The sequence below is a fragment of the Grus americana genome, chromosome 1, assembly GCF_028858705.1.
Source record: "Grus americana isolate bGruAme1 chromosome 1, bGruAme1.mat, whole genome shotgun sequence".
Taxonomy (NCBI): domain Eukaryota; kingdom Metazoa; phylum Chordata; class Aves; order Gruiformes; family Gruidae; genus Grus; species Grus americana.
In genome coordinates this window covers 150455496-150481292 of record NC_072852.1, presented here as the reverse complement: position 1 = coordinate 150481292, position 25797 = coordinate 150455496, and the positions used below count along the sequence as shown (strand labels likewise).

The following is a 25797-nucleotide window of genomic DNA, read 5'->3' as shown; positions in this document are numbered from 1 at the left end:
AGCTCCCCAACTCCTTCCATTTCCATACACAGGTTTTCCCTCACTCCTCCTCCTACTCAGTCATCCATCCAAAAAAAAATTAAAAAATCAAGTCATAGCTAAAAGGTGTAAGATCAGGCTGGAGAGAACCACCTGGGAGGGTTAAAAATTCCTTTATCTACCTCTTCCACCCCATTTAGATACATACAAATACCCTTCCTCCCTATGCAGTTCACCATGTTCCAAAATCAATGTTACACAGGTCAGAAACATGAATTTGCTCCATCGATCTTCAAATACAGCTCTAATAAGATTTCTGTTCTTCCATTTAAAATAAACCACTAGGATATTTCCTTAAGCCTATTTTTAAAGATAAACTTTTTCCTCCTCTCCGCTGTACTCATCAATCACAGCATGTCACAGAACATGACAAATGCTTCAGGTTTTGAACAGCTGCCACGTTTCATTGCTTCTATGCAACACTTGCAGGATTAAAACTCCAGGAAAATATGGGACACCCTGAATGCTACAGAATTAGCACCTCAAAAAGCATACAAACTCTCAACCTGTGCCTCCTCCCTCTGCTGTCACTATTGCTGGACAAAAATCATAGAAGCTAAATGCTATCTCAATGGACTGACACAAATCCAGCCTCCCCTACAATCCTCAGGATCATCTTAATACATCTACAATACTCAGTATCATCTTAATAAATACAATACCCTGCAACTCCATTCAGGATCACTTACTATAATTTGATAGCTGTGACACTATTGGCAGAAGGTTGCCATTACTCCCTAGTGAATAATTGCTCCTGGAATGGTCCAAAAAGTTTCATAGCTTATTCCTGCTAACAAAGAGAACTGGTTTGAGAAAAATAACATCTTCTCTGCTTCATGCGAAGACATCATAGGGCTATGAAGCAGTGGTGTTTGTCTAATCACCAGTAACTAATCGCCAGTTTTGCACCCACTCACAGTGGAGTGCAAGGGGATTGCAAGTCTTGACAGAAGCTTCCTTTGAAGTCTAATGGTGTCTGCAGCAAAGGATCTGCTCAGAAGCTAGAGGTGCAGTGTGGTGTGGTTGCCCTCCCTCATCACCAGTCACAATCTATTACTGCTTCCTGTTAGCTACAGCACTATGAGCACACTTATTTACCAGGGTGAATCTGAACAAAACCCCCTCTTCCTTCCAGATTTGCTTCTCTCCCCAGTGGAATTTTGAATTTTCAAAGCATGACAACCACCTACCCAATCCAGGCCAACAGTGTCAGCCAAGACTTGTTTTGTCTTGTGTTAGGTACTACACAGAGAGAACAAAAAAATCTGACTGCTAAAAAGCCTGGAACTCAAAAAAAGGTTAAGAAGTGGCTGTAGAGAGACTGCATAGATTAAATCTGCATTATTTGTTCAGGAGTGCTACTTAAATGAGACAATCAACTTCAGTTTTTGTCAACTGGGCAGCCTGCAACAGAAAGAACAAATCAAGCAGTATTTCTAACTAGGTGTGTTCCGCTTCAGTCTTCTCCTTTACGTCTCCAAAACTAAGGTGACATTATCTAGGTGTAACAGAGTTGGCAAAAATGTTATCAGTAGGTAACTGGGCCTGTTACGTAAACTATGGGCTTAAATGGTTCAAACAAGTTTATGGTTCTAATAATAGTATTTCCTAATTAATGAAGATGATCAGGCTCCTAGCTACCTGACAAGAGTTCACCTCAGGATATTCTCCACTATGGCAGCATCCCTCACTCAGATCGAAGTGTAACTGAGGAGAGTATTTTTGGCTAAAGGAATCTAGCTGTGAGACAAACTTCTGGTAAGTTAAGTCTACAGAAACATTGTAAAATCTTGCATCTACTAAAATTTGAAATGGAAAAACAAGACAGGCTCATCAAGTCAATACAGAATAATACAAACCTTCATCTATCCAAGGAGAGCTTTTCATAACTCAAGAGCAAAACTCAAAGAGATCTAAGGAAAACTCTTACACACATGACTTTTCACAACTATGATGATGGAAGGCTACAGAAATCCCTAAAACAGGTCAAAAAATCAGGCACGGGATTAGCAGGATGACTCACAGTTTTATCTACGGGGCCTTTTTAGAAAGGCCTGCATCAACCGCTTTAATAGGTGCGTTCATAACACAATGTAATGGGAAGTGCTGGTCTGATGGAAAGATGAGCAAAGCGGAGAGCTGACAACTTCGCCCTGTTCAGCCTGGTTTCTCTAATCAAGATCTTTTGCTCTGATCGTGCAGACACTCCTGGTGACTTTCTGCCACAGTGCGAACAGCCTCTGTAGTCACGCATATGAAATATGGCCACCGTCAAGAACTTAAGAGTTATTTCTAAAATCTTTCTTTGTTCCATACATAATAAGCTTGATATAGATCTTTTATAATCTTTTCCCTAATGCTATCAAGTATGCCCATTCGCTTATTATATCACTCCTGGTACTTTAGAAAAGGAAAAAAAAACCCCACAAAAAACCCACTAGCAATCCCCAGTGCTTTTATAATTCACGTAAATTATATGATGGTATGATATATAAAGATTAGGGCAGACAAAAGTTTGAGATGTAGTAAAATATTTCTTTAAATCTAATAAAAACTAAAACTCTCAAGTAGCACTAAGACAAAGGAGGCATTTACATGCATGACTACAGTTTTTCTCATTGCATAAAAAAACCCCAAATACAGGATCTGCAAGACAGGATCAAGATTAGAAAAAGAAAAAAAAAAAAAAAAAGAGATAAATTCTTCAATTCAGCACATTTTTCTTTGCGTGTGTGCAAAAAAGCGTGCTGTAATATGAATTGAGTAAATTTTCTGAGATTCCAGTAAGTGTCAGATGCTGGAAACAACTTGAAGACCACATTCTGAATGAATCTTTTTGTGGTCCACAAGCAGCAATTTCCCCAGCAACAATGCAAGCAGCAAATTTGAAACTGCTTTGAATACAAGTGTGTTTAGTGTTACGATGTCATATTAAATTAAAAGGTTACTGTGCCCTTTCAAGGAAATTTGTTTATTCCAGAAGTAGACTCTTAAGAGCAAAGAAATGAGCTGGTGGTCACTGTGACATGGTGTGCAGTGAGAAACAGCTGCACATTTTTGTATTTTAAGTAATGCACTCATTTTCAAACTGTCCTTCTGGCACTTTCCCAAAAGACAGAAGAAAATTGATAGCTACTGCCTCAGCATAACCCAGATGCAGCATTCAGATCTGAAAGTGAGTTTCTACCTACCTGCTGGACAGACACACCAAGGGTACATACACCACATCCAGTATATCCGCCTGTCCCTGTCAGACACGATGCTGCCCAGAAGAGACAGCTGAACTACTGTAATTTCATGATTACCATAATCCTCTAGTGGCTTTCTACATTTTAGAAGACAGTATGCCCCACCTTGGTCTTTTCTTCTGTTGAGTAAACCAACTTGATTCCTCTCAGCCTCTGTAAGTCAGTCATGTTTTCTAAATTTCTATTTTTCTTCCTGTTCTCCTCTGGCTTATTTTTATTTAATTTCTATTTTTCTTCCTGTTCTCTGTTTTATTTGCATTTGCCTTCGTATAGCGTAATTTTAAATTTGAACTTTCAGAATTGCAATGATCTCTAATTAGCATTACTCATATCCCTCTGATGTCATCAAGGCTCAATTTACAAAGCATTACAAAGCTGCCGACTTGACCCTCTCTGTTGTGTATTATAATCTTAACAACTAGATACAATAACAACTTTACCTTATTACAACCTAAAAAAAAGAAAAAAAAAGATCTAAGTAGAGTAGAAATACATTAAAATGGGATTTTAACCAATAAAGAACCTATGTTATTATTCAATTAAAGGCAGAACAAAACTGATCAATGCAAAGATCCCATTTGAAATTAGCTTTAAAATCAAATTAATGACCAGATTTGCAATTCAGAAGAATAATTTATCTTGTAGCACTGTAAATTTGAGGAGGATTGCATATGAGGAACACATGACTAGTCAAACTAAAGCCTGAAATACTTATTTGCTTGTCCACTAATTAAGAAACCCGGGATAATACAATCCACAGCTGTTAAATTTCAGTGTAAATGTCACTGCATTTCAGCAGCAGACTGATTCTCAGGAGCAGTAAGCGTATCAGTTGGTAATGCTGAAGCGTTACTTCTTTCTTTAAGGGTGAAAAGTCCTTTACTACAGCTAGAGAAGCTATTAACCGTCACGCTTGCTAACCCAAGCATTGGGTATTACAAAAGCCTGCCGGGCTGAGTACCACTTACCGAAGATTCACTATCTCTAACAAGGAAGTCTCCTTCCACTCCCCTTTCGTTCAGGGCACATTCTGCTTGGTGCCGGGTAACATTCCCGTAATACCACTCTCTTCCAGCAAACCGTCCGGTAGAAGATGGTCCTGTGTAGCTTATCTGAGGCGGATGAGAAGTGTTAATGGTAGGACCATCGCTAATGATTACTACATAGTTTTTAGGAACAAGACCAATTTGCCCTCTGGAATTTTTACATTTCCACCATTCTGGGTCATTTTCTGGCTTTTCAATGACTTCCATTGTTTCCCCTTTTTCAAAATTGAGCTCTTCTTCTGTGACGGAGCTGAATGGATACAGTGTCTGAACAACGTGGAGTACTTTGGTGCCCTGGCCGTTACTCATGGAAGCGCCTTTCCTTAAGCTGAGAAAGCTGGGTGAATCTGCAGTCGCCTCCTCAACCTCCTCTACCACATAGTTCGAAGGAAACCAGCCAATCTGTCCATTGTAGCTACCTCTCCACCAGCCGTCACTGCACTTCTCCATGACAATCACCCGGGATCCTTTAACGAGGGACAGTTCATCCTCCCTCTCCGCGACATACGCAAATTTCACATAGGCTGGAATGTTAAGATCATAAATCCGGTCGGCGCTGCTGCCATTGGATGGGTATTCCGCATCTGTGCTAGGAGTGGGTGAGGCATCTCTCGCACTCGTCTTTCTCTTGGTTTTTCCCAAACCTGTTAAAAAGAGAAACGTAAAGTGATCACTTGGAATGCTGGTCCCCAGACTGCAAACGCTGGATTTAGTGGTGTGCTCCTCCATCGCTTTAACAGCACTGCTAAATGGAGATCTCTTCTGTAATACTACATAGTCAGGAAATAGTAACACCTTTAAGAGATTATCTTTAACATCCAGCTGATGCACCATTAAGTAAGGAGCAATTTGTGTCATAATGGCTCTCTTCCCTTCCCAGAAGTACCAGAGTTTTAACACACTTAAGAACAGTGGTTTCTTCACTACGAGAACAGCTAATCACTGGAACAGTTGCACACCTTGCTGTTATGTCTGTTAAAAATCCAGCTAAGTGATCATGCCTTTTAATTTTAGTGATGACTTTAATTTGGCTCAAGCAAAACACAAAAGAAAAATCTACAAAACTAAACTAGCAGAGCAATAAAAGCTTAAGTTTCTCTGCAGATTACATTTTACTCTCTTCATTCTTCAGTCAGACCCCAGGCAGCTACAGCTGCAACTCCTTCTGACTGCAAGCCCCCTTTTGAAGCCCACACCTCTTTCATCTACGTTTCGTCACATACTATTAAAAACAAACCTGACTGTGAGGAAGACCGTTTGCATATATTCCCCTATAATCCGTAAATTCTGATGTACTGTCGTGGCTTTAATTATAGCATGAAATACAATGTGCAGAAGAAACAACAATAACATTAAGTACATAACTTTTTTTCTTAGCGAGAGGAGCCACGCTAATGTCTGTTTAAATATGGAAGAAAAAACACACAACACACTTGGTGTACTTTTCAAACTTTTGCAGGACTACTTAAGCTTTATAAACAGAAAGATAAAGTGAACAAGTAGCCCTCTCCTGTGAAATTCAATTATAAACATTCTGAAGAGAAAACAAAAGATGAAGTCTCAGTGTAGCACAAACCAAGCAACACCCAAAATGTCGCACAGGGGATAGAAAGCAAAAACCAACAGAGAAATCGGAGCTTTGGTACTTTTCTCCATGCTCCTAGAACCTTGCTGGCAGGTGGGAGATTCACTTGAGACACAGTGAGTACACGCTGATTACGGCAGATTGAAAAAGGGGAAAAAAAAAAATAGGACTTTGTTTTTGTTACTTCAAATAATCTGATAGAAGGAGATGCATGCTATTTCATTTTTAATAATTCAGGACTATTTAATCTCGCCACTCCACTGCTGAAAAGTGTGTTGATTTTTTTAATATATATACATACATATGTACATACATATACAATGAATATCTTCAGCAAAGCTGTTTGTTCAGTGCAAAACTACGTGGTTTATTTCACAGGGTTAGCTGTACAGCACAAACAGCGCACATGCGACCATGCAGGGATTGCTAACTAGAAGAGTTAAATACGTTAATTAACACAGTCTTCAGGTCTCAGAAGACGGCAGAAAATTCTGATGATCCTAAAGTGTTTCCTGACCTTCTCCAGCAGCTCCTTGCTTCCTGCCGGAGCCTGCTTACATCCTAATGTCATTCTAACTACATCATTTCAGCCGAGAGCCGGCGGCTGCACTTTCAGGCAAGATGAGGGAGAGCAGCTTATTGTACCAGGGGAGACAATCGCAGGAAAAGAGTGTCCAAGCAAGCTCTAATCGGAAGGTGGCCAGGCTCTGATTCCTGCCAAGACTGGAAATTTTCATGAGTTTAGAGATCATTTTCAACCAAAAGACAAGGATGTATCAGAATGAAGGGGCATTAAATTAGGGTGATATAAACAAATACAACTTAAGGGTTTTTCTGTTAGGAAAGGGGGGAAATTACTGGTTATAACTTCATGGAAAACAAGCAACTGTATTTCAATAGATTCACTCTACATAAAGCCCTACAGTGAGATAGAACTTTCCAGATTAAAAGCTTCAGTTTTGATGTGCTTTGTAATGGAGATATGCAGCACCACTTCTTGGAATTACAGCAGAAGTAGTAATAAAATAAAAAAAATAAACACCAGATGATGAAGTAGCTGGCCAGGAGAAAACTAGTTGAAAAGCAGAGCACAGAGATATGGGGATGTAGTGTGATAAGAGAATGCCATAAGCCAAAGTATCTAGAGAAAAAATTGTTTACAAACAGGTGAAAACCAAATTTCTCAAAAAAAATTCTGAAGTCTGATAAAGGTGTCTAAACATTTAGTAAAAGATTATCATCCAAGCACTTTCTTTCACTTGGAGTTTCATAAGTTGCATCTTCTTTCACAAACCTTCCAATGCTGTGTCTGACGTTTTAAATGTTCCTTTCCATCCTCCCCATTCAACACAAACCATAACAACATAGGCGGAAAAAAACTCAGAAACTTCACTTTTGTTTCTTATCAATAAAGTCTGTCGGAGCTCTTTAGTTTAAGCTTAACATTCAATGCAACTAAACAGCACGGTAATGATCAGCCTTTTGCAATAGCAGCAATGCGTTTGCAGCTGGTTTGACCAAGGTAACTATGCACAGACCCATCTGCAGCCAAGCTCAGTGAAGGACATGCACAACGTTATCTAACATTCATTTTTTCTGTGAGGTTACAAGACTCATAACTGTGTCTATGACAGAAGAGGAAACAACTTGTTCCATGAGCAGAACGAAGGAAATCTGTTCCTGTTTTTCTCCTTACGACTCATGCCGCACTCCTCCTCCCTCTGCCTCATCTATCTCTTGCAGGATCCGCAATAAGCCCCCTTACCATATGACTGCCTTTGCATTCCCACGTCCTTCTCGTACCTCCAGTTTCCCACCACAATCTCCAAACTGCCCTCGAAGCATACTCCATCTCCCCTGGTGTTGCCCGCCATACCTTCGTTGGGCTGGCCAGCCGAGCACGGTGCCTGGCTCCCTGCTGCCTTTCAGCCCTGCCTGGACTGGGCAAAGAGCTGGGATTGCTCTGGCCTCTCCTCCAGTGAGGGACACCAGCAATGACCCTCCCAGGCACCGAGTTGGAGAAAACTAGTTAGTTTATCTCTGCCAGTCTGTCAAGTTTGCTTAAAATTGGCTATCACGGGTGGACAGATGGACGGACGATGACAGCTGACTGTGACAGCATGACTAGTGTAAGCTTCATTTCCTTAGGAAAGAAGTCTAAAAATACAATTTAGTAGGATGGCTGGTCATAGCTGAGCAAGAATAAAGTCAGGATGATTCTAAACTTCATATGCATCGATGACAAAAATCACAACTCCATTAAAAAAAAAGTACAATCTACATGAGTCATTTCTGGAAGAGTAAACACTGCCACTACTTGCTAACAGAAATGTTTGCTTACTACTATTTGTGAGGGTATCCCTATTCTTATGTCCAAATGGAATGAGAATGTAAAGAATTTCATGGAAAACAAAACATTCAAGCACTTGGGGAGTCATATTTGGAAGACTCAAATATACTTGTGACTGCAGTCATAATTTTTGGCATTTTTATTGTCATTGTTTTAATGAAAACTTATCTACTAGTGAAATACAACTGTATTTTCCCATTCTGACTCATTGATTACAGTTCATCTGAAGTCATAATCCTTTGTAACACAACTAGTTGTCGTAAGGAGAAACCTAAAGCAATGGATTAGCTTTCAAGCGAGGGGAAAAGAGTGGGAGTAAAAGCAATGCAAAGCAGCAGAAAGCCTATTTTATGTTATGGGGTCTCATAGGAAATAACACTGTTCACAATTTAAAGCTGACCCACACTAAACTAGTTCATTTTCATTCTTACAAACAAGTTGCCAAGTGATGTGAGTATGATTAATTTTTTAGGTGGACATATTGCTGAGATAAAAAACCCAAACTGGTTAGCATCATTTCCAGAGGAGGGATCCACTGCAAATCCTCCTTCTCTCCACAGTGAAAGAAATCCTCTGGCCCCGAGGTTACTCTTAAGGAGACTCAGAAACATGCCTCCCACATTACTCTGTGCCCTCTTCCTTTCCTCGCTCAGTTGCGGCTCTAAAGAATAGCTTGTTTTGCGAGCAGCAGGCCGAAGGAAGACCAGTTTCCTATGAATTTGCTTCCTGTCTCTTAAGTCCCCGTTGTGCAAACCCCAGCTTTGCACCCTTTCGTTACCAGCTTGTCCCTGTGACGGCCTTCCCACTGTAACCCGTAGCTCCTCCAGCTCGCACCTCCAATGCCCTCTCCCTGCAGCACTTCCAGCCTTCCCACCTCGCACTCCTTACGCTCCCCCAGGAAATGACTTGAGCTCCCCCAAACCTCAAAGTGGTGGAATTTCCTTCTGGTCACCCCGCTTTGGCCCAATGCTGTGATAGTGCCATTTGCCCTACCCTTACCTATGTCTTCTGCAATGCCGGCCATGCTCCTGGCCCAAAGCTTGGCCGCCTGTCAGACAGCACAGATGCCCCGACTGCCCAGTTCTCTCCTGCTAAACTGAAGAAGGATTTCTCTCTCCTTCTGCCTTCAGTGAAGGCACTGAAACAAGGCTGCATAGCTACTAAGTTTATGAAAATTGGTGCTTCGAATAAATGAGTTCAATTATCTTTAAAACTTTAAGCCTATACATACTTCATCAAATACATACATAACACTTGTCTAGAAAGGGATTGTTTTGCCCCTAGTAAAAATTTATATTTCATTTGCTAATTATGGTTTATATTACATACTACCTTTACCAGAAAAACTCCATTTACAAAACAGGTATCTTTTCCTAATTTTAGGAAGTCTTATTTGATGAGTCTTTCCACACTCCTGGAAGCTCGTGTCCTTGTGTGAAACTGATGAATGACCACATTTTGTATTTTAACTACTTTTGCTCATCCCTAGAGGTGAAAGAATAGATTCACTGATGTGGCTGTATAATGCATCTCTTCAGGCTTATCCGTACTCACTTTAATTTTATTAAGTTCTATTTCAGAATAACATGCACTAAACACTGAAGAAATTTGCAGTCAAATTGTCTAGCATGCCCCTCCCAAGGTTGCCCCCTAAATTTATTACATCTTGTATGTAGCTTAACTTTAAATAGACTAAATACAGTTGCATTTCTTTTCCAAAGGAATTTTTAGTTTACTTGATATCTCAGATTACTGACTTTTCCATTCTCCCGTCTTCTGTATATAAAAAAGGTCAGTCAATACCCAAAGCCAATTTCTGAAAAATAGTTGGCAAGTGAAAGTAGTGTCATCTGAATTCTCCCAATCTATCTTTTCTAAAACCTTCTCTGATTTTAATGCATAAATCATGAGCAAAAATATTTTTTGTAGCTTATCTGCGCATCAAATAAAAAAAAAAAGCACCAAAGAAAAGGCCTTTCAGAAAAAAGGTGCAATACAAGAAAACTATATTGCTTTGAGAAATCATAAAGGCAACACTAAGCGATTTCCAGAACAGAATTCCTCAATCCAGAACTCAATGAAAGAGACCATGCCACTAAATATGCCATTTGCAACTGCTTAAGAAGCCTCTGAGAGCTTGTTATTAAAATATTGAGAGCAATTAAGGAAAGATTCCCCCTCCACCCCAAAGCACATGATCTTTAACCTATAAAAAACAACAACAAAAATGCAACTTTTTTTACAACTAAGTTCTTGGAAACTACTTTTTAAGGGACTAGATTTCTACTAAATGGCATCCTTCAAATATCCAGTAGCACTTTTGGGGTTTTAAGTCTAAACATACAGCTGGAAATATAATAACAAGTGCTGCTGAGTAATGCTGTTACCTTCTCTCTCCCCGTGGCTATCAGAAAATCAACTTTTGATACCTTTGCTTATATTGCTATATTTACATATCTTAATAAATTCTTTTTCATAACAAGTCAGAACCGATTTTTGTATCATGTATTCAACCTTTCATGCCTGAAATTGGTTTTCCATCAGTTATTATATATTATTATTATTACTATTATTATTACAAAGCGGTAAATCAGCAAAAAATTAACTCAAGTACGATAAGGGTCATCAAATAGATATCTTGAATTACGAGTACATCAGATACTGCCAGCTACTTTCTTTCATAATCTATTTACAGAAACAACAAGATCTTTCTCAATTAAAAAGCTAAATCATGCTGTATATCACCTAGTCAAAACACAGGAACTGATACTAGAGCTTAAAAGCTGACATACAGTCAGAAAAAAAGGTGGGTAGAAAACGGTACATTTCCTTTTTTTATCTCTCTAAACTAAATTTTGTAGATGCTTTTATTTTTTTACATCCTCCAGAAACAGAAGCATGATGTTTTGCCCACCTCGAAGGCAAGCAGGGCTAGTGAGGATCCCCGTCTTCCCACCTCCTTGCTCCCCGCCAGCCCCCGCGTTGCCCAAACCAGCCCTGTTTTTCTCCAAAGGGACTTGGCTCTGCATCAGATTAGCACCCAAAACTCAACCTGTGACTCACAGTTCTGTCAAAAGCTGACTAACGGGCATGATTTTAGCGAGATGATGCAACGCTGAGCTGATTTTGATGGGCCAGCAGGAACACCATGGTGCCCCTCGACCCCCCGCTGCGGCACTGGGGGGATCTTTCATTGGCCTTACAAATTACCCAGCAACTGAAATATTTTTTTCATTACTGGCCATTTTTCTTTGATTTAAAAAACAAAACAAAACAAAAACCACCATAAAAACCCAACCCAAGCAGTTACTTGTAAAATTTGTACCCTTCTCCTACAGTAAAATGCTTTAAACAGTACTACTTGCTTTAAGGTTCAAAAACGTGATCATAGAAACCACCATAAAGAGCATAAGTACAGTACGTTTTTTATGAAAATATTTTCATTTTAATGAGATTTTTAAAATAATGGGTTTCATCTTTAAAAATAAACCCATTATAATTCAAATGGAAAGAAGGCACTCCAGAGCTGAAAAATTTAACATTACTATAATCTATTAAGCCAACTTCCATTAAACAGCTGAAATATTCAAGCAAAACAAGTCTGAGGCTGATCAATTTAGGGAATTCAAACAAATGAGCTAGGAGAACTCCCGATATAAATACCTAAAGAAGGAGCTTGTTCAAATACTGAATAATAGTCATCTCTGACAGAGTTAGAAAAAACAATTTTAAATTATTTCTGTTTAGTGACTTACATAATAAGAAATCAATTTCAGCTGAGATGGAAATATGTTTTAGTTCTCTCACATATAAAAATCAAATTTTACAGACTGGCTCTCCTAGTTCTAAAAATCTTCAAAGTAATCAGAAATTCTCATTCAATTTACTAATCAAGTGTTTTGTGTTAGACGTAGCAGAAACAAGCAAGTTTATCAAAACCCATTTTTATTTAGAGATAATATTTATTCAACATTTTAGCCAATTTTTAAGATACTTAAAATCATTATTTTTCTTGTGCATTTTAATAGAATTGCAATTCCATCCAGCTTCACACATATACAGTTAAAAAAAAAAATCCTGTTCTGTTTAGCAAATAAGTTATTAATTTCCTAACACTAAGGCTCTAAATTATATTGCATATGAATGTATGCAAAGTGTACAGTGTCTTTTTGGAAAAACAAAAAATTTATTAAGAAAGAAGTAATTAACTTTTCAGGAAAATTCTTAAGAAACAACATAAAATGATGTAAATTATTAATTCACCCAATACAGAGATAAACACATAACTTCTTTACAGCTTGAATGTCCAGATCAGATATTCATTTAGCTTTCTTATTTATTATTATTACAACTTTAACTTCTCTTTGCTGCTTTATTAAAATGGAATTCAGCAGACTGAACTTTCTTTTGTTACATAGAAAGAAAAACCAAACATTTCTGCACATTTCAGTCTGCAACCTCCCACCCTTTCTTCTCCCCCTCCACCTACACATCCAGTTCACAAGCGAATGTTCAAAGGCCAAGATCCATATGGGATAGTCAGTATTTTAGAAGCAGCATCTCCATCAATAGCACTCTTTAAAGGACACTGCTATAAATTGCAGAAATCTTCAACTGCATTTGTGATACAGAAATGAAGCCTTACAGCTCTATTAATGACTTTTTGTATCTTCTTTAAGAAGCTCAATATCAAGAAAAGCTATACTAGAACAAATCAGAAAATGGAAACTCTTCTTTAAATGTCAAAGTGAAATTCTGACATTTCAACAACCTGGCTGCTTTATCACTATGTTTTTCAAATACAGGAAAAAGTAGTGTCAAAGTTTCCCATACATCAAACACTCTTTGGTATGGAAGCTTCCATAAAGAAATTAACTCGACCATATTAAAAACAACTACTACGTTAATTCTTGTAATTTAGATTGTGTTAAACATGCCTATCTGTTATCAGGAAAGGTACATTCAAATTCCAGTACCAGACAATGAGTTTCCTGTACCCAAAGCATTTGAGACCAAGAGGTTAAAATGAAAGATGTACTACAGGGATGTATGTGGACAGTTTTCCAAAGGCATCAAACACAGGATCTGAAGGCTTCCATCAACCACCTTGTGTATGTTCTTACCCCGATGGGAAAGTGAAGTAGATGAAGTCTTACTAGGCAAATTTGTAATGACCTAGGGATTTGAAATCCCCCATGGAATAGGAAAACGGCTGTCTCAGACTCAAATAGAAGGCATACAAAATGAATGGGGTTTCTCCAGACCTATGGTTCCAATTTGTCTACAAATTTAAATTGAAGCCAGCTTGTTTTAAACAAATAGAGATAATTTAAAGATATTTCCACCTACTTTATAATCTCATTAATGATGCTCTCTTGATTTTGTAGGATGCCCCAATAAGAAAAAATAGCCAGGACTACCTTAAACCTAAGGCAGCCCTATCATTCTAAGAACAGATTTATAAGGTATGGGGAGGAGGCACAGTAGCCCTGTAGGACTTCCCAGTACTTTCTCTTCCCTTGATGTAGAAAAGGAAAGCTACACCCTTCTGCCTCTCCTTCACAAACACTAACGGAATATTGACAAAGAGATCCCTAATATGCACGAGGTGCTCCAAACTGTCTACCCCAATACATGCTCCTGTCCCTCAGTAAGAATACAACAGCTTATGTTCCCCCTCCTCCTCCACCATTTGATGGAAATACGATTTATATTTAGCTGTCTTGCATTCATCTGAGGTAGGAGAGGTGTGTGAGACAGCTTTAGATACAAATCCAACTTGCTAACATGAACCCACTCAATTGTTTATTTTTTAAAAAATCAATAATACAGCAAGTACAAACTAGACTACCCTGAACATAAGATGATGACCCTCCAATTTAAAGACTTTTCCAGATAACTGAGACGGAATCATTCTATTTTGGATACGAGCGATTATAGTACTAACTTGGTCTTTTCACTTCTTGTTTTCTCAAATTTGCTCTCAATTCTGCACATGAAAATGAAAGGCTTAATAGGTGTTACAAATACAGATTGAAGTTCAGATCATCAAGCCCAAACCTGAACAGATAAATTAAAAAGCAGTAATTATACAGCCCCTCAACACAAAGAAATGCATGAGAAGACAGCGATGCAAACACTGACTAACAAAGGGCAATCTCTCGGCATCAAAAAGCTCAAGATAGATAGTCCCTCCTGAACGTAACATGGTCAGCTACTCTTTAAGGTCATAGTGTTTTATTCCAGCTGGTCCATGCCGACACCAAGCATGATGTAAAGCCTTAGTAATTCTACCATAAGGTCAGAATGATAATGCTATACTACACTAATATTTTCAAACCTTAAACAACGTGGTACAAGAAAATCCAAGGTGTTAATTACTTTTTTCTTTGCCAGCCTCAGAACTCCTTAGAAGCCTGTCATAGGTACTGCAATTGTATTCAAAGCTCCTTTTAAGAAAGGGAGGCAAAATAAATACCACCTTTTCTTTACTAATGTCCTCTCTGAATTGCAATGCTCCTAGCTTCATTAATCAAGGGCTCTCAGGTTATATGCAACTACACACATAAAATCAGACCTCCCCAACACTGAGGGGGAAGTAACAGGGGAAAATGGCTTGCTTAACAAAACAGCCCGTCTCCTCTGAGGTTTGGCCCTCACAACCAAAGCACAAAACCCCACAACTCACAAACAAACCAATTTATTCTGTAGATTAAAACTCAATCATGAATTACATAGTAATATAGTAATAAATTTAGTTCCTCATCTGGAGAACAACTTCTTGAATGAACAATTAAAAAAATCTTACAGGTTTGTAAACTGGTAGAGCCCATATACAAGAACAGCAGCATTTTCACTACATCAAAATACATTTTCCCTTTCTTTTTTTCTTTCACTTTCCATTTTCCTTTATTTACAAGGTCCCAAAGACTGCTAAACAGGAGTGATGCCAATGATCGTGTATAGTTTAGACGGTCTACAGCAAAAGCCCTAAATCAATTTTCTGGTGCAAAATACAGCTACAAATAGTCACTGAGTAGAAACAGCACCCATGAATGTCCACCATGAATGACAAACTGACCGCCCATTCACATTAAGAGCAGTGTCTGTCCAAATCTGTTTGCTGAGACCACAAAAACTAGTTATCAGTAAACAATCATGTTTACCTTTGAAGTGACTCAGAGAAAGCCATCTCTGTCACTAGAACTGTCCTCCTTAGAAACAACAGAGGTGGGCATTTTCTCTCACTGAGCAGCTTTATGCTGGGTGTCTGCATACATTACATGCATCTCGATTCCTGCTTTATGGACACACTCCACAAAACAAAACATGTTTGAGACTCAGAAAAAGGAAGGAAACCTTCTCTTGTACATTCTGAGACAAAGCCCATTTTTTTTGGCGTGAATGCAAATTTAGAAATTCTGTTTGTGCGGTATGAAAACATGTCACAGAATGGCCACCTATTGTTCAGGTCTTCAAAAAACCTGAGGAGCAGAAAGCAATGGAACCTGAGTGGGCCCACACAGAGAAAAAGAAACTAATACTCTGAGAGACCCTGGAAGATTAAATGTTAGACAGCCAAAGGCCTCAAAAAGAGAGATCCAGTAATATTGAAAGAATTAGTTAGGGATGCATATTGGAGAAAATACCCAGATCTGAATGAGAAGAAATCCCCCGAAGATGGTAAGATGGTAGGAGGAACAGCCAGCCACTGTCACTTCAATATACAAAAATCACTTGACCTTTGAGTCACTGGAATTGTTTGGAAAATAGCGTCCCTGAGAGTACATACACAGGCTACTGATTTTTGCCAGTCATCTTAGGTCTTTAGAAGGGGGACCCAGCTATACACACCAACCAAGGTATAACGCAAGACCTCAAAATCAGCTTACTGTCAATTGTTTCTTCTCTGCTACCACCTTCACGTGCCAGGACATGAAGCTAAAGGAGAGCACAGTATGCAGAGTGCACACATACCACATTTTCTGAAGAACTGTCATCACTACATCCCCCCATAAGCAGAGGCTTACAGGAAGGGTCCAAGCCAGGCAGCAGGGAGCAATGCGGCAACCCACGCTGTGGCCCCAGTTCTGCTGCCTCGGCAAACTTGGGTCTTCCCAGGAATCCGAGAGAAAGGACAGAAGGGACCACAACGCAAGAAGTCCAGCACAAGACACTGCTTAAAAAAACCCAAACGTACTCTCAGAAGAGGAGACATAATTAGCAGATCGCTTAAAGGATTTTATTCCATGGAAAAAATGAAACATCAAAAGAGTTGAGAATTCAGACACAAACTTTTAATGCTAAGAGAGCACAGAGCTCTGACTCCATGGCTGGAACGGGGTGTAGGAAGAGCTATCGGCAACGGGGTGGCTCTCTTTAATAGGGAACGATGAAACTACCTTGGGAGCTAATTTTTGGGCTAGCTCTAAGGCCAAACACAAATACATGTTGAAACATAACTGGCTCAGAGAGGGGCAAAGCCAAAGGTCCTCAAAGGTGACACCTGAGGGAAGTAATACCACCAAAGACAGCAGTACACACAGCCACATTGAGTTAAGGCGATCCTTTTATATTTTCAAAACATAATTATGACTAAAATAAAGGCTCATTCTGCAATACGTCTATGTCAAGTTGTACCTCCAAGCACACACACACGCTCTGCATGGGGAGGGGGGAGAGATGTACCTATTACACAAAGCTTCTAATATATTACAAAGAACAAATTTATTCACTCAACGTGGACTAAAACCAGCAAGGTTTCTTTACACCTTCAGCCTTGCAACATTTTACTGCAACCGTTATATCAGAAAAATCTGCTGAAAGGTAGGACACACCATGGTTTCCATTATATGCTTCTTTCAAACTCCTGAAGCAGTGAATCCTTTAAATAATCCACCCCAATAAATAATTCACAGAAGACAAACTTTCAGCAGAATATAATACATGCAATTGTAAAGTGAAAAAAGAGCAAACTTGTGCTCCCATCACCAGCTAGCACCGGAGCTCGGGGCGCTGGAGCAAGCTGCAGGTTCTGCTTTCACCGCTGCTTTTGGCTTTTCACCTCAGATCAGATAAAGGTCCTGCTGCATACATCCAGCAGAGAAAGTCTTCTATTAAGCAGTAAAAGAAGCATTACTCTCTACCTTGAGTTCTCCAGAATATTTACCCATCTTCTTTGCTTTCAAGTCTTTTTGCTGCTGGTAACAAACGAGCATGAAGTTTGTGGTTTATTTTCTTTTGGGCTTTTTTTTGCATTAGTCTGATCTGCAATTTCAGATTTTTTTCCTTCTTAAGCCCATGTTCCTTTAGAAATTATAACATGGTATTTTTTAGAAAGTCTGATTTTAGTTCCACAAAGCAGGGACTTCAATTCCTTTAATGCTGCTTTCACTGGACACAGTTGATATGTATAAAGTTATTTAAATTTTTACAGGCGTACAATAGGCCTGTACCCATAAATTTGTGAGTTCGTTTTGCATTCTGGGTAGCCATTTTAACATGCATAAGAGTAGCACTAATTCAAAATGAATATATTCTTCTGCCATTACCTATGTATCAAATTGATGGAGAGATAGCAGACCCTACCTTGTCGGCAATATCTTCTTGTATCATTTTCCATGTGCAGAGCTACTGCTCTTGAATATGTCTCTAGATCTTCAAAGATCATCAATGAACTGAAAATAGCCACTTAAGCCAAGTCTAGGTTTTGATGATGATCATGAAGCAAACATGTTTCCAGAAAGTAGCAAAGCATTTGAATTCCTTATTATACAAATCATCTGCTCTCACTCCAGTGGTATCAGCACTGCCAGCTCCTAACTCCACATGCTCTAGACGTGAACGGAAGAAATTTCTTCCCTGTGTTTTGAAATCACTGCGAACATCTCCCATTTCTCCTTTCTCAGCATCTAATGACAGTAATCCATGCAGACTAATCTATTATTACTGCAAAGATGGAATAAACTCAGTGGTTCCAGCTTTTTTCCTTCTCCCAAACCACCAAAGGCACCACACCTAAACAGAGTTCCCTTCAGCTTCCCTCACTACGACAAACCCACGTTCCTCAATTTCACCACTGGTGAAGAGTCAGCACTGTTACCACCCTGCCCCACAAACACACACACTTACTTTGAGCAATGCAACTAAAAACTGGAAGAAGCGCAGAAGAGAAAGTGCTTTTGCTGAACCAATTCAACCATGGAAGGAGTTATTTTAACACACAGATTCTAGGAAACTGAGCAAGAATTTCTGCTGTATATAAAAACTTCGACTACTTCCTCTCTGTAAAGATGAGCTTAAATTCCTGTATATTGACTGCTTACAAGTGCCGATATAGGCAACTTACCATCATCCAGTCCTCCAAGAGACATGACAGACATGCCACTACTGTCATGTCCACATTTGCTGACAAGCTAGAAAGCTTCAAAGCAACATGAAGTGACACAGGAAAAATACTTTTATTTGTGTTAAATTCCTACAAGGGGATTTTACTGCTAATTTCAACTAGAGATGTTTGGCTAAACGAAAGAATTCATATCATTCTTAGAAATCTTTATAAATGATAAATAATTTGACAAGTAGCTACATACTGCAGAAAGTTCTGAAGATTGGTTATTTAATTTTTTTTATATCAAATTTATTAAATGCCTGCTCTTGAGTGGGAAGACTAGCATTTCTTATGGGTCTGTGACAAGGAAGCCCATCAACATTGGGAACTCAAAGCTCTGGAGATTAAAATGACTTCTGTTTGTCTTATAAGGCAGCTCTGTTTTAATTAACATGAGCTCTATGAGGCTTAAGAGGCTGCACTATATAGCAATGTACTTATACAATGATACCATATTTACTCTTATTTCCACCTTTCTTTCATTCTGTAGCAAATTTTACACCCACATGGTGTCCAGAAAATACTAAAATTGAAAACAACTAATTAAGAACTAATAGAAGTATTTTCAAACTAGTACTTGGTCATATTACTGATTTAATGTGTTTTCTGTGATCTTGCAGCTAATATGGCTAAGGCAGTTTGCTGATAAACAAACACAAATTCATCAAGCAAAGAGTATGAAAGACTCAATTTATAGCTACGTCTGTGCCAGAAATACGTATATGCTCCTCACGATTATGCTTTTAAAAACTAGTGCTGAAGAACTGGAAAAAGTTCAGTTAAAACCCACAACAATTAGAGTCACATAAGTAAATTTTCACCAGTGAAAGACTTAAGTAGCGATCGAATTTCAGTACTCGAGAAAAGATTCAGAAGTAATTTCACAAATGTCATAATATCACTTTATACAAAAAAGAGCTTTTCTTTAAGCTTCAGATAGCTCCTAAATCTACCAGACATGCCATGTCAAAACTATCGAAATTGGGTCACTAAGATATTTTAAAAAAGAAAAAATCCTCAAAACCAAAATAAAAATTAAGATGTTAAAGGTTGATTACTTATTTGGAGAATGAGATTTCATGACCATGTTACATAAAACTATGATGGTAATAGTTTAAATTTGAGTTGAAATATTTGTATCTAAAAACGAAGTACACTAAACTTCTTAACCAACAGTGTTATCCAATGTCAAAGAAAACATCACATTAAAAAATGACCTAGTATATATTTCTGCGTGTTACTAAGCAGTGACTGCCTAAAGAAAAAAGAGCTAACTTCCCTAGCAGTTTGCAGAAAGGCGTGATGAAGGCGGTATTAAGTAGCTCTCAAATGGGAAAATGTGAAGTTATAAATGCGCAAAAAACCTTTTCACATAAATAAATGAAAATAACCAGGGGAGACGGGGAGGGGTGTAAAACAGTTGATTCCTGGAAGCAACAGTGTATATAGCACTCAGGAACTGCTGCACAGATCTATAGACTGACCCAGGTCAACATCATGGAGGCTGACTAACACAGGCACACTCCTAGATGCTCCTGGACACTCACAACGCTTCTGAAATAATGCACTAGGAACAGTGATGCAAGTAAGGACTGATTTCTGTACTTTATATCTCACTTGGCAATTCTTACTTTCCACGTGAAAATCTGGCACACTGAGTGAATTAAAACTAAAAAGTTACTGAAATGTTTTGCTGACTTACAGAAGCTTAATAAAGAAGTCATTTGAAGAGTCTCGCCTGCAACAAACATCTCTGTGAAATGCAATCGAGATTACTGTTATTTGCCATCATTGCCAATGCTCATCTCTAGTGTTTCTGTTGTTCCTACGCATTTTGCAAACACAGCTCCTGTATTCTTGGTGCCCAATTTCTCAGGTTTAATAAACGTTCTTTCTTTTGCTAGGCATCTGTTCAAAAACCCACACCAAGAACCAAATGGAAATGTCTTCAAAGTTTCTTATATGGTTGTTCACTAAAGGAAGCAAGACTGGATACCTTTAAGAAAGCCCTATTACGCAGTGCTGGTTGTGAAGCAAAAGCAGTAATATTCAGAAAATTGTGGATTCCCATGAAAATGGCACCCTGCTGCCGGATCACACACATCAGTCACCCGTGGCATGCTGCTGCCTGGGGAGTTGTGCTCTTGCCAGGAAAATGACTTGCAAAGGGATAGAAAAAACGCAGAAGCTTTTTTTTTTTTTTTTGCTTACAAAAACAACTGACTACTAAATTATTTTTCCTTCCTTCAGGTAAGGTTTCTGTTCAACGTGTCAGAGATGAGCCAGTAAGCGTAGAGAAGAGGAAACCCATGGAGCCGTGCTCAGAGGCAGCTCTGGAGGTGGTGCTGGCAAACACTCGCTCCACCCAAACTGGTATGGGATTTCCTTCCTAACCCCAGCGCATGGGAAGAATTATATTACAGAAAATTACAGTTTGGTAGATGCACACTGGAGGTCTCTTGCTTAGTAAGACTTAAACAAAATGTATAAAAAAATACCGTCCCCACAAAAGAAATTCTGTACAAGGAAACTATTTTAAACTTCATTATAATGAAGATGAAATTTTAATCACAGGCCTGGAAGCTGGCTTTTGCCTTAAGAATAGTAATAATTACCAGATTTCATTCCATATGAGCAAACAGAAGACAGTAATTTGAAATAGCTAAATTGCCATTAACTTTTTATTCACAGTATCACTCAGTTAAGACAAAAAAACGGGAATGAGAAGATGAATCATTTAAAATACGCAACAGGTGGCCTATACTCTAAATTTCCATAATTAAAACCAGGCCATATCCATTAGAGTTCACTCAAGAAAGAGATTTAAGAACATAGAAGTAATGTATATCAAACAGAAAAATGATAAAAACAGACAGTCATCAATAGGAAAATTGCAAGTCTCGAAATCTCTCCAAGTTACTTAAGGAAACTCAGAAGTTCTGGAAAAATTCCCTGATGATAGGACTAGAAGAAGATAAAGTATAACGGGGTAAACCCTTAGAAGGAAAAAGAAAGTTAACGGTGCAGAAAAGGCTATTATTTTTCAAAAGACGTAGGATGATACAAAAGCATCTTTTCAGAAATTACTGGAGATCATTTGAGATTTGAGGTGAGCCATTTTTCAGTCCACAGGTAACTGATTTAATGAAGATATGCTAAACAAGTTTAACCAGCCTTTTAACATGCATCTAACACACTTAAAAGAGCCAGCTCCGAACACATTCTATTTGCTGATGTTCTTTTTCAAAAATGCTGAAATACAATGAAAATTCCAGAAGCCTGAAGACATTGCTGAAAACAGGCTGATGTTTAACCATCAAGCTGCGTGTTCTAGGTACCTACATGCCCATTAACTTTCCATCAACCCCAAGCCAAACAATGGTAAAGCTGATGGGATTCTATTAATAAAGTATTCAAGGGCTGAGATTCAATTAATGACAGTCAACAGAGTTCCAGGAAAATTAGTTTTCAGCATCAAACAGGCATGACTTCATTCTCTGATGAGATTAAGAGTTTTCCTGATAAAGGCAACTTTGTAAAGGTAGTAAACTTCAGTGGTGTGTTTGGCTTTTTATGTACGAGACACTGATGTACTAACTGGTGCCATAAACTTTCATTAGAACACAGACCACATGGATTAAGAACTATTTAGATGATGCATCTTCAACAGCCAACTATAGGGACTATTAATTAAATAGTAATAGCTCTTATGGGGTCTGCCACAATTTGAACTATGGCTGGCATTTTTCATATCTATTGACTATCTGGAAGTAAGTATAAATCAACCACCGGTAATTACTGTGGATAAGCTTAAGAGTGGTAGATAGCTAGGGGCAATCACAGACACCACACTGCATCATTTGTGCGATAACAATGCTTTCAGATGAAATATGCTTGAACACAAGGAAATGTAACTGATTAAGGAAGAGGCAGGGCAAAGAAGTGCATCTCCATGGAAGCAACTGTTTGCTGGAGCACCGTTAAGTATCAAAGGTAGATCCAGGTACGTCGGTAGGTCCCTCTCTCTAAAGCCTGCTGGCCCTGTCACTGGAAGCAGCTAAGAGCCTGCTATTTCTCTCCTGAGAGTCACAAGACTTATGATTGATATTTGACTGATTAAGGGACTTTTTTTTTTTTTTTTAACTTCAATACCTGATATTTTGGTAATAGCTTCAAGCTCAAAGTTGGAAACAGATTTGGTTTAAGGGCTAACACTCATGACCACCATTCCCATCTGTGCTGGGTTAGTGGGTATTTTAACGTGAATTTTCTTGTGATCTTAGCAGAGACATGTTTGACGAGACATAGATATATTTGTATAAAGAGAACTTAACTTGTTTCACTGGGCGCAGCAAAACTTTCAAAAGCTGTTTCACTAGATCAAGCATTGGCCTTGCAATTTGCAAGCCTTTGTTTAAAAAAAACCCAAAAAAAACCCCAAACAACAACCCCCCCCCCCCCCAAAACCCAGAAGCACATTCTCAATGGCTGCTCAGAACAAAGGATCCTCTAAGAAAGGATACACGCTCTTCTTGTTCTGAACAGGAAATTACTGTACAGCAAGACAAGGAAGGCTTAAAGACTATAGTTTAGTTGAGGACTCAAACTCAGGAAATGTAAAGAGAAAATTGCTCAGTGAAGTTGTGGATGCCCCCTCCCTGGAAGTGTTCAAGGCCAGGTTGGAAGAGGCTTTGGGCAACCTGGTCTAGTGGAGGATGTCCCTGCCCGCAGCAGGGGGGTTGGAACTAGATGAGCTTTAAGGTCCCTTCCAACCCAAACTATTCTGTGATTCTATGATAATAAAATTTTACAGATATGTGGTGCACCACACAAACATGTTTCATTATGGTAAGTAGTTGACAGCCCTTAAACTATAAAAAATACCACCAATTTTTTTGACGGGGTGTTAAGAATATCCTGAGCCAATTTGTGGGTTAGTTATGGCTTAGGCAGCTTCTTACCGTCACAGGATGTATGGGCACAGAAGAGCATGAGAGGTGCTTTGCACTCTGTATGCTTAGTGGGCACATGTGGTCACTGCAAAAGCAAAACCTAGGTTCTGCCACATGGTGTTTTCTGTCTCAGCTGAACAAACAACGCACACATAAAACTATTAGAAATAGAAATCAGTAGATTGTAGTAACGGTTCTCTAGAACTTAAAAACCCGTGTACCTGCCTGCAAAGGGTTGAGGTTTGGAAGGCACGACACTAGCTAAGGCTCAGCTATGAAACCACCAAGCTTTGTTCTCACATTGTTTCATTGGTCACCACCATAGTGAAGCAAAGCACCCTGCAGCATGCAGCTTTGTTAAGATCAAAGAGGTAAACACGCATATATGCTACGACATGTCTCTGTTCCTTCACTGATATGCATTTCTGTTGGATATAAATAAAAATGTGTTTATTTACATCAAGTAAATACTATCCACATTTTACACAAGCACTTGATTTATTATCACAACAGAAACACAATCCTTTCATAAAGTAGCTTTTAGACAAAATATATATATTTTAAACACAATAAATATAAAAGGACCTTAAGTAACAACTGGGATTTTAACTAGTTAATTGATGTTGGAGCTTATTCTTTATACAAACCTCTGAAAAGCCATAATCATATTTGCTGGCACTGTAATGAGCGTATTCCAAGAGAATCTGTAGAAAGGCCTATGGTTTTAAATATTACTGTGGTACACCTTGTGATAGCCTAGTTTGCCTGCCACCCATCCTGCAGTCCTCAATTTCCATGAACTTTATGGCAGCTCAGCAATGGAGGACATGGTAATGAAGAAGTGACCAAGAAACCCAACCTGTTAGACACAACACTAGCACGGGACAACTGCAATAAATCTACTCGAGATATTGCCACGTTATTTTTAAGTGAATCTTTTTGCTATCTAACAAGTCCAATCCCAAATTCTAGTTTTTCTGTTGAAGAGTCAGTATTTTCTACAGCAAACTGGAACAGAATAAGTTTTCCCTATGTAAGACTGCAAAATAGAGGCAAAAACCAAAACACAAGCAAAATATAACCTCAAAACACCTCCAGGCACATATGTTTCTGTTTTATTCATTACATCCTAAAATACTACTAGTAGGGGTTTTTTTGGCCTCTATATGTAAAATGATAACTTATTGCTATGTTTAACCTTTTCCAGCCATATGCAAACCCTTTTCAGTAATTTAATCCGTCCTTAAAAACCATTGCAAAAATAAAGAAAAAAATTAATTTTACCTGTCTTCCAAATACATTTCTTCAAAATACACTCAAATTTTTTCAAAGGTATATTATTTTATATGTATGATACAATGTTGTGAAGAATTTACGTGCAAGCATAAAACAGAGTACATATTAAGGACTTTGACGTAGAAGCAACATCTCAGACCACAGAAACTTAACCCCTGACATTGCACATAGCCACATCATATAATCCCATTCATAAAGTGATTTAGCTTTGCTATGATAGCTATGCTGAACAATCCAGTTTACATCCTTCTGTTTCTGAGTGAGAAGACTTGGCCTGAGAGGAGAGGATTCAGCACTTCATATCTCAATAAAAACACACTTTTCAGCCACTGAAAACACACAACCTCTGACAAACTGGAAGAAAAATAACATCTTATTCTCCTGGACATGATGCAAAAAAACCTGTTACAGATTTTTCCACATGACTCTCCCCCCCTCCCCAATCATCTACCATGTCACCTCAAACGAAGGGTTAAGAAAATCCAAACAAGCATGCTAAAAAACATTTATAAGCACATTACATTCCCAATCTGAAACCCATCAAGTCTACTAAACTTCTTCCAAAATACAAAAGGACTTACCCAATGTGTCTTTTAGATTTTTAACCAGAGAACCTTTCTTCAAGCTGTTTTTTCGCTCCACGTAATTTGATGGCACATATCCCGTTTTGTTGGCCGCGTTTCTTACCCTCCACCATGTCTTGGAATCATCTAATAGCCAAAGACGCTCATTTTTCTTGATGTCAAGTTCTTGGTCCTGCTGTGCAGTGTAATCCCACTTTGCAATAACAATAACTTCTTCTGTCATCTTTCATGGAGTCCTTCTGCAACAAAATATTAAAAACATGCTCATCAGTAAATTACGCCATGTAATTCTTACTCATTTTTTTCT

The 25797-nt window shown here is 38.6% G+C and overlaps 1 protein-coding gene across 4 annotated transcripts in view; it reads right to left on the bottom strand.

Moving 5' to 3' along the window:
• The window catches only part of NCK2 (NCK adaptor protein 2), an 83977-nt gene that overhangs the window by 5677 nt on the left and 52503 nt on the right, over nt 1-25797 (bottom strand). For 3 of the 4 annotated variants that reach the window (XM_054811951.1, XM_054811966.1, XM_054811957.1), the window contains exons 3-4: nt 25488-25729; nt 4256-4977 (exon numbers count right to left, since the gene is read on the bottom strand). In XM_054811951.1, coding sequence (XP_054667926.1) covers nt 4256-4977; nt 25488-25713 — 948 coding nt within the window. In that variant the 5' untranslated portion in view covers nt 25714-25729. Of the gene's footprint in view, nt 1-4255; nt 4978-7683; nt 7924-25487; nt 25730-25797 lie in introns of those variants that run through there. The other variant, XM_054811974.1, reaches the window with a different exon arrangement.